Source organism: Neomonachus schauinslandi, chromosome 16 (assembly GCF_002201575.2).
Source record: "Neomonachus schauinslandi chromosome 16, ASM220157v2, whole genome shotgun sequence".
NCBI lineage: Eukaryota > Metazoa > Chordata > Mammalia > Carnivora > Phocidae > Neomonachus > Neomonachus schauinslandi.
The window spans coordinates 56,127,038-56,136,507 of NC_058418.1; the positions used below are offsets into that span (position 1 = coordinate 56,127,038).

The 9,470-nt window shown below is 62.0% G+C and overlaps 1 protein-coding gene across 1 annotated transcript in view; it reads left to right on the forward strand.

Moving 5' to 3' along the window:
• GSE1 (Gse1 coiled-coil protein) overlaps positions 1-9,470 on the forward strand; it is a 52,141-nt gene that overhangs the window by 32,558 nt on the left and 10,113 nt on the right. Inside the window, exons 5-12 of the mRNA XM_044911424.1 lie at positions 1-178; positions 623-814; positions 1,120-1,424; positions 2,100-2,424; positions 4,888-5,501; positions 6,690-6,802; positions 7,114-7,384; positions 8,859-8,972. The exon at positions 1-178 is cut by the window's left edge and continues 22 nt beyond it. Of these exons, the coding sequence (XP_044767359.1) occupies positions 1-178; positions 623-814; positions 1,120-1,424; positions 2,100-2,424; positions 4,888-5,501; positions 6,690-6,802; positions 7,114-7,384; positions 8,859-8,972 (2,112 nt within the window). The remainder of the gene's footprint in view (positions 179-622; positions 815-1,119; positions 1,425-2,099; positions 2,425-4,887; positions 5,502-6,689; positions 6,803-7,113; positions 7,385-8,858; positions 8,973-9,470) is intronic.

Below are 9,470 nucleotides of genomic sequence, written 5' to 3' on the forward strand. Positions count from 1 at the left end.
TGGTGCCCCCGAGCACCATGACCGAGGACTACCTGAGGAGCTTCCGGCCCTACCACACCACCGAGGACCTCCGCATGTCCTCCCTGCCGCCCCTCGGCCTGGACCCCGCCGCCGCCGCTGCCGCTTACTACCACCCCAGCTACCTGACCCCGCACCCCTTCCCCCACCCGGCCTTCAGGTGAGGCCCCTCGCTGAGTCACCCTCACGTCCTGGGGCCAGGCTCCATGTCTCAGAGCAGCCCCCAGCCTTCCGAGTCCGCCATTAGGGCTTTGCCCCTGGTGGGAGGCCCCCCGTGGTCCGTGCTGCCCCTCCCCCACGGGCTGCCTGTTCTGCGTAACCGAGAAGCCCCAGGGGAGGTGTGTCCCACGCCCGTGCTCTGTGCAGGAGCCTCCCAAATCCCAGCCCGACGCGTCCGTAGAGCGCGGGTTGCTGCTCACAGGAGGCCTGCCGGTCAGGCCTGGAAGGGTCCTGGCCGGGCTCTGGGGCTGGCCATGGCCTCTACCCGCACGGCCTTTGGGGAGGCTCGCGGCCACTCTGCCCTGGCTGGAGGATACCTTCGGATGGGCCTGGGCTTCGTTTTCTTTAACTTGGGTTCTCACCGCGCCCCGTCTTCTCCGCACAGGATGGATGACTCCTACTGCCTGTCAGCCCTGCGGTCCCCCTTCTACCCCATCCCCACCCCCGGCTCCCTGCCCCCACTGCACCCGTCCGCTATGCATCTGCACCTCTCCGGGGTCCGCTACCCCCCTGAGCTCTCCCACTCGTCCCTGGCCGCGCTGCACTCGGAGCGGATGTCCAGCCTCAGCGCCGAGAGGTAAGCCCTGTGCTGGGCCGGGGTGGCCGGGCTAGGCCTCGTGTGCTCGGGCTGCTCACCTGCGAGGCGGGGAGGGGCCGGTGCTCGACTTCGAGCTTGGTCTCGGTCGAGCTCCGTCGCCGCGGGCCTCCTGGTGTGAGCGTGTGGTGAGGCTCAGGGAGTCGGTGTGCGGCTTTCGGTCCCGGGGCCTTGGGGCCTCCGGGTGAGCCTGCGCGTCTGCTGTCGCGGTGCCAGGGGCCTGTGCCTGGCCCCCCCGTGCCAGCGCAGCGCCGTCACACACCCCACCCCCGTGCCCTGGCCCGCAGGCTGCAGCTGGATGAGGAGCTGAGGCGCGAGCGGGAGCGGGAAGCAGACCGCGAGCGGGAGAAGGAGCGCGAGCGGGAGCGGGAGAAGGAGCGCGAGCGGGAGAAGGAGCTGGAGCGCGAGCGGGAGAAGGAGCGCGAGCGGGAGCTGGAGCGCCAGCGGGAGCAGCGGGCCCGCGAGAAGGACCTGCTGGCGGCCAAGGCGCTGGAGCCGGCCTTCCTGCCCGTGGCCGAGCTGCACGGACTGCGGAGCCACGCCGCCGAGGAGCGGGGCAAGCCCTCGGAGCAGCTGACCCCGACGCGCGCAGGTACCGCGGGTCCCGTTTCAGGCTGCAGACGCGAGGTCGCGGAGCCAGGCGGGAGCTGGGGGGAGGTGCCCGGGGGCCCCCGATACAAGAGACGTGGATCCCGTCGAGGCTGCCACGCACCGTAGTGAACTGCAGTGAAAGCATCAGGAAGGGAGCGATGACCTTCGTCTTGAACGTGTTTTATTTATTTTATTCTTTTTAAAGATTTTTATTTATTTATTTATTGAGAGAGAGAATGATAGAGAGCATGAGAGGGGGGAGGGTCAGAGGGAGAAGCAGACCCCCCGCCGAGCAGGGAGCCCGATGCGGGACTCGATCCCGGGACTCCAGGATCATGACCTGAGCCGAAGGCAGTCGCTTAACCGACTGAGCCACCCAGGCGCCCGAACGTATTTTGTTTTATCGCGAGCTTATGTAATCAGACTTAACAACGGCTCGTTAACAACGGGCTCGCGTGATTCTGGAGGGCTTGGTCTACTCTCGCCAGCCCGCGCGAGCCCAGAGCTGCCGCACCCCCGCGGGTCCGATCGGGAGCCGTGCCCACCGGCCACCCAGCGTTCCCAGAGGCCGTGCTCCCTGAAAGCATCCGTAGGGGCCCTGGGGGCAGGCGTGGGCTGGGCCCCCGGTGCAGAGATGCTACTGTGACAGCCTCTCCCCCCCCCTGCCCCCCCACAGAGAAGCTGAAGGAGGCGGGCCTGCAGGTCCCGAAGCCCGGGCAGCACCCCTTGCACCCCGCGCCCACCGCCCACCACGCCGTGCCCAGCCTCCTCTCCAACCACAGCATCTTCCCGCTGCCGGGCAGCAGCGCCACCACAGCCCTGCTGATCCAGCGCACCAACGAGGAGGAAAAGTGGCTGGCGCGGCAGCGGCGGCTGCGGCAGGAGAAGGAGGACCGGCAGTCCCAGGTGTCGGAGTTTCGGCAGCAGGTGCTGGAGCAGCACCTGGACATGGGCCGGCCCCCGGTGCCCACGGAGGCGGAGCACAGGCCGGAGAGCGCCAGGTGGGGCTCGGCGGGGTCGGGGAGTGCCAGGGAACCCCGGGGGGTGGTCTTCACGCTTGGATTTGCTCGTAGCCGGCCAGCATTTATGGAGCGCCTGCAGTTTACCCTGCCTCCTGAGTGCTTTCACTTGCTACCGCGCGCTCCCCGTCCCCCCTCCCCCCCAGCCCGACCTGTTTGGCCTGCGAGGAAGAAGAGGCTCCAGGCCAGGAAAAGAGGCACTCAGAGTGATGTCCCATCACTTGGGGACAGGCGCCGGCCAGAGCCAGGGCCTTTCCACGCAGCCTGGCTGTGTGCCCGCGGGGACAGTCGTGGCGCCTGGAGGGGGCGAGAGAAGCTTTAATTGATCATTACACCCGATCTGTCTGTCCCTGCTTTCGAGCCCAAACGTTTTTTAATGAAAAAGTGGACTGTATTTTTGTTTAAGTAAGAAATTAAGTTTATTGTCATTGCAATAAATAATACTCGTTTCCCAGCCCCATTCTGGGATCCCCCGGGAGTCCTTTGTGCCCGTCGTTGGTCCCCTTCCTCCACTTACAGCTGCCCTCAGGCCTCCCCGCTCCCACCTGTTGGTCTGGCTGTCACCTAGTAGTGTTCCCTACCCCACCATCCAGCCTTCCAGGGCTCATCAGCCAGAGCTGGCACAGAGCCTGGCCACGTCTCAGGGACGGGGGATGCTGGCCTCAGTTTCCCCAGTAGTGCACAAGGCGGGCCAGTGGGAAGATTTGGGGAGTGTCTCTCCAGCTCTTAACGTCGGGGATGCTGTCTGGGTCGGAGGTTTTTTCGACATCCATGTGCTCCTTCCCTCTCTTACCTTCAGCTCTTGGCCGACGGGGCCCTGGGTGCTGCTGGCCTGTTCCGCAGCCCAGCCGTGGCGTCTGCCGTTGGGTAGGGCAGCCGCGGGGATTGGCTTGGCTGATCTGGTGTGAGGTGCTCTGCCCCAGCCGCGGCCTGCACTGCCTGCCATGGCCGCAGTGAGGGCCGCTGTCTGCAGACCATTCCGCTGCTTCTGTGGGCTGGTCTCTGCTCGTCCCTCTCCCCGCCCCGGGCACTGGGAGAGCAGCCAGCACCCCTTGGCGCCTCCTGATGAAGTCTGGGTATTCTGACTCCCATGGGAGTGTGCCTTTGCCCAAGGCCCGAGGATCCCAGCACCACTGTCCCCAGCAGGGGCAGCCTCTGTCTCAGGACCTAGCAGCCTCATGCGGGCCCCCAGCTGCCCTCTCCTGGCCTCCGTGGTCCCTGTAGTGGCTGGCAGCACACTCGGCCTCACAGCAGCACGAACCTGACATCTGACGGGCCCTTGTGTCCCCGGCTAGAAAACCAGTCGGGGCTTAGCTCCGGTGCATGACGTACTTAGCCTGCTGATGGGTGTTACTCCTTTGGGTTTAAGGACACGTGGCTTCTTGGTATGGTCCCCTTTTGTACTCTGCTGATCAGAGGTACAGCGGCACTGGGGGGTTTTCTCCCAGCCTGCATTTCGGAGTAACTCGGTGGCTATGGTTCAGTGTCCGCACCCCCCCTCAGGTGGGGAGAGCCCTGGAAGCCTGCTACGGTAGAGGCAGAGTGTCTTACCTGATAGAAGGTTCCCTCTAGTTCCCGCCCTGCCTGAGTGTGGGGGCGCCATGCTCCAGCAGGTGGCTTGGCTCCGTGAAGACTCTTGGGGTGTAGCTGCTGCTTTGGGGCCACGTGGGGTTGTTGCTTTTTTTTTTTTTTTAAGATTTTATTTATTTACCTGAGAGAGGGAGAGCACACAGGGAGAGGGAGAAGCAGACTCCCCGCTGAGCAGAAAGCCCGACGTGAGGCTCGATCCTGGGACTCCGAGATCAATGACCTGAGCCATAGGCAGATGCTTAACCGACTGAGCCGCCCAGGCTGCCGTTCTGATGGGGACCACTGGGGTTTGGCAACAGCACAGACCCACCCTAACTGGGGGGGGGTCACCCTGGAAGCAGGTCTGCCCCGCCCCACTGGGCTGAGAAGACACCTGGGAGAGAGGAGAGTGGCCCCTTCGAGGGCTGGCCTGCCCTCTGCATCTGCCCACTGCTTGGCACATGTGGAGGGGTGCCAATGACAAGGCCACACCTTTGCCGTTGGGACTTGTCTTTATTCTCTCTTCAGTGGGACTTCCTGTGGAAGACAAAGGTGCAGGTCCGTCCTTACACAGAGTTCACAGGGATTCAGGAAGTGGTAGAAAGTAAGGAGCTATTGCCAGGTCATGGGTGAGAAACAGGAGCACAGGTGGGTCTGGCCTGAGACTGTCTCTGTCCTCAGCAAGCAGCGTCCACCTTTGAGCTTCTGTGTCCTCTCAAAAGTCTACACCTACCTGCCTCCAGCTCTGTGCAGGGGAGATGGGAGTCCACGGGCAGCAGCCTTGGTGCCCCTCCAGCTCTGCTCTCCGGGGAGTTCCTGGGTGGGCAGCGGGCGGGGCTGCTATGTGACTGATGGCCTGCTCTGCTCATTCCCTAGGCCAGGACCAAACCGTCCAGAGCTGGGCGGCCGAGACGCCCCACAGCACTTTGGTGGGCCCCCGCCGCTCATCTCGCCCAAGCCCCAGCACCATTCTGTGCCCACGGGCCTCTGGAACCCGGTGTCCCTGATGGACAGCACCCTGGAGACACGGCGGGCCCCTGAGAGCCACCCTCTGCACAGCCACCCCACTCCGTTTGAGCCCAGCCGCCAGGCGGCCGTCCCACTGGTGAAGGTGGAACGGGTCTACTGCCCGGAGAAGGTGGAGGAGGGGCCCCGGAAGCGAGAGGCCACCCCCCTGGACAAGTACCAGCCACCCCCAAGAGAGGCAGCGAGCCTGGAGCACCAGGCCTTTCCTCACGGGCCCGGGCCCTTTCTGGCTGAGCTGGAAAAATCCACCCAGACCATCCTGGGCCAGCAGCGGGCCTCCCTCACCCAGCCTGCCCCCTTTGGGGAGCTCACCGGGCCCCTGAAGCCAGGCTCACCCTACCGGCCCGCAGCCCCACGGGGCCCGGACCCCGCCTACATCTACGATGAGTTCCTGCAGCAGCGGCGGAGGCTGGTCAGCAAGCTGGACCTGGAGGAGCGCAGGCGGCGAGAGGCCCAGGAGAAAGGTGCGGCCTCCCTGGAGGCTTCCTGGGACTGAGGGGGCAGCGGTGCCAGCCCTCCTCCCACTCCTGCTTCCTGCCGTGGGCTTTTAGCAGCTCGGGGAGCAAGTTCACTGGCCTCCATGTCGCTATCTGACACCTCCACTGGGGAGACAGACCTGGGGTCCCTGCCGGTCCTGCTACAATGAAAATTGGCCCAAAAAGCCAAATCAAAGCTTTCTGGAAGGATGGTTCCACAGACACACACAATTAATTAGTGATGAACAGAGGCTTATAACACGGTTTTAAATATTAATGGTGCAGTATAACAAGGGAGGAGGCTGTTGAGAGAACAGGCCTGGGCCCGGTGGGGGCTCCTCCTAAGGGCTGCCGTCCTCGGGGGCGGCAGGCCCAGGTGGGAGTGGGGCAAGGGCAGGAGGTCTGGCCCCTTTCCTTCCTGCTCCTGCGGTGGGGGTGGGGGAGTGTCAGCCAGCAGGCCCAGGGTGCCCTTGGCTGTCCCCCACCTGCACACCCTGTCTGACCAGGAGGGGTCAGGGGCTACTCCAGACCAGTTTCTTTTCTCCTGTTGAACTCAGCCTCTTAGCCAGAAGCTGGGGCCGAGGCCAGGTCTTCCCAGGTGATGGTTCTAGGCTAGATTTCGGGCCTGACAAGTATTTTTCTCCTCCGCTTGCCTTGTGAGGGAGGATGAGGGGATACCCTGGTGCCCTTGGTGCAGGGGTTCTACAGTTCTCTGCATCTTAGGAAGGGCCCTGAGTGTGCCTGTCCCTTCCTGGGTAGTGGACCCAGATGGCCACAGTAGGAGGGAGTGGATATGCACACACAGCCTTGGGTTGCCATGGACACAGCCCCAGGCCTGCGGGCTGAGTGATTTCCTGCAGAGAGAGCACTGTCTGTTCACACTACCTTAGTCTGGTCACTTGGGGTCCAGAGGAAGCCTGGCATCTGCCTCCTGCATCTTCCACCCCCACCCCCCAGTTGCCATCCCTATAAAGTGCTAAAATCCTAGGACTGGGGGTTAATGCACATTGCCACCTGGGATAAAAAGAATCTGGGTTTTGGGGTGCTCAGAGCGGTCGGCAGGGCTTGGTCTCACAGGTGCGTCTGTACACACGACACAGAGGGGCCCCGTGTATGCAGCATCCGCTGGAGGACAAGGCTCCTTGCCCAGCCCGATGAATCCATTCTTGCCCCCAGGATACTTCTACGACGTGGATGACTCCTACGATGAGAGTGACGAGGAGGAGGTCAGGGCCCACCTCCGCTGCGTGGCCGAGCAGCCGCCACTCAAGCTGGACACTTGCTCCGAGGTATCTGGAATCTGGTCCCCACTATGTGGGGCTGCGGGCTGGGCTTCTGGTGCCCCCATCAGAGCCTGCTTCTTGGCTTCCCTCCCACTGTCCCGGGCAGCCCCGCACTTGCTGGGACTCCCTGCGCTCCTCCATGCCCACAGACTGCGGGTGTCTGGATGCACTCACTGTCACGGTCCTACCCCTCTGTGGCCCGGCGCAGAGTGGGCCACGGCACAAGGGCTGCGCGGACCCCAGGAGGGGCCCCTGGGACAGTGGAAGCATGCCACTGCCAGTGGTTTCAAACTCATTTGTTTTCTTTCCCAATCTAGAAGCTAGAGTTTTTGCAACTTTTTGGCTTGACCACCCAACAGCAGAAGGAGGAATTGCTGACCCAGAAGCGGAGGAAGCGGCGGCGGATGCTGAGGGAGAGAAGCCCGTCGCCCCCGACGATTCAGAACAAGCGGCAGACGCCTTCACCGAGACTGGCACTGTCCACCCGCTACAGTCCCGACGAGATGAACAACAGCCCCAACTTCGAAGAGAAGAAGAAGTTCCTGACCATCTTCAACCTGACTCACATCAGTGCCGAGAAGAGGAAAGGTATGGCCTGGTGCGGGCCCCACGGGGTGGGGTCACTGTGGCCATGAGCTTCTGGACAAGCAGGGGCCGTGGGCTCCTGGTGGGATCTGGAACCACTTCATCCTGGGGCTCTCTCAACTTCCTCCGGCCCCCGAGGCGGCAGCCGCTTTGCTCTCACAGGCCTACCCCCGTGTCTCTCGGGCATCCAGTTTCTCTCCACCCCAAACGCAAATTCCCCTCCTTCGAGCACATTTCTCTTGTCGCATCAGTGGCCTTTGTTCTGTGTGTAAAGCCCACTTTTGTCGGCTGCTCTGTCACTTGTCAGACTTCCCGGCGAGTGGGACGACCCCTGGGTGCACGGTCGCATCACACCTTCCCGCAATAGCGGCTCTTTCCTCTTGGTGGGGGCCGGCATGGCCCACGGCACTTCGTGTTCCCATGGCAGGAGGCTCGGGGTGGCCCGTGGCAGCCAGGCAGAGACAGCAGATGCCGTGATGGGACAGCTTGCCCTGGAAGGTGCTTCCAGGTCCGTCCGGCCACCAGGGGCCATGTTGGGGCCGCCTCCTTGGGCTGGAGTCCATAGTGCAGAAGGAGTGGTGCGCTCTAAACGCGTTCTGGTATCCCCTTCTTGGGTCTGCTCCCCGCGCTCGCTTAGCGCCAGGATGTGAGTTCAGGTGAGAACTTGGCCTGTCCAGGTGCTCATTTGCACACTTCCAAGTCCAACTTGCTGACACCTAGGTCGTCCCTTCTCTCTGGAAGGAGTCCAGATGAAAGCAGAAGTGCTTACTGGTCACGTACTTGCTTCCACTTACTTCATTAGTGGGGCGTGGCCGTTTGCTTTTTGCCTTTAACCAGTAAAGTGGAAGCCGTGCACTCTGAGGCAGTGACGTATTGATCACCAGCACCAGTCCCTGGGAACAACTACAGTCTGTAACAAGCATCTTTTTGCCTGACTTAATTCCTAATTCCTAGAGGACGCCACCAATAACATAAGCACTTCGTGTCAGTAACAAGTGCCACCTCAACAGGGACTCGCCGCGGTAGGCGTCACGGGGCTCTGGTCCCGTTTCGGTAGATGGCAACCATCCTGGGACTTGGGCTCACATACCAGGAGCTGTAGGGGAGGAGGATGTGTGGATCTTCTGGGGTTGCTTCTTTGTGTTGGGACCTTTTGTGTGTCTGAGTCTTTTAAATAAGAATACGGCATTGGCAGTCACCTCTGAAGATCATAGGAACCCGTTATTTTGCTGTACACACATAGTTATTTTTGGACTGCATCTAGAACGCTCTGTAGTAAAAGCTAAGCAGAATCTGGGCTCACTCTAAAATGAAGATTTCTTCCTTTAAACACAGCCTGTCCCTTTGGTGCTTGCTTTGTTGTTGTTGGTTTAAAGGACTTGCACCTGCCAGTCACGGCCTGGGCTAGCAGCCTGCTCCCCTTACCTCTCAGCAGTGACGCAACGGTGTTGTTAATCTCAGGCTGCTTTTCTCATAGACAAAGAGAAACTTGTTGAAATGCTCCATGCCATGAAGCAGAAGGCCCTGTCCGCAGCAGTGGCAGACCCACTCAGGAACTCTCCGAGGGACAGTCCTGCTGTCTCCCTGAGCGGTAAGGCCCAGGGCGGGAAGGACAGCCCCTTCCTCCGCCGCCGCCTGGGACTGTCCCGAGGGCTGCCCGAGGTCAGAGGCGACCCCTCAAGGTCTTCTTCGTCATGAATCTTTCTTCCTGGAAACAGAGTGTGTTTCTCTCCATCTCTCTCTCTCAGAAGCTCCCTGCATGGTTGGGAAGGCTGTCCTCGGGGCAGAGCAGGAGAGTGGGAAGTCAGGGCTGCGAGCCGATGGGGACGGTCCTGGCTTCTGCAGGGCTGTCTGTGGTGGGTCAGTGTAGTCACAGTCCAGCCAGGCCTCGGAAGCCCCGTGCCCCGGATCCCGGCACCTACTGCTTCGGCTCTGCTGCTCCTGCTGGCCCCGAGCTGGCACTCTTCTCCCGTGTCTCCGTCTTGCTTGTTCTGCCCTGCAGGCCTCTCCGTCACCTGCTTTCACACCTCCTCTCTCTCTCCCTCTCTCTCTCTCTCTCTCTCTCTCTCTCTCTCTCTCTCTCTCTCTC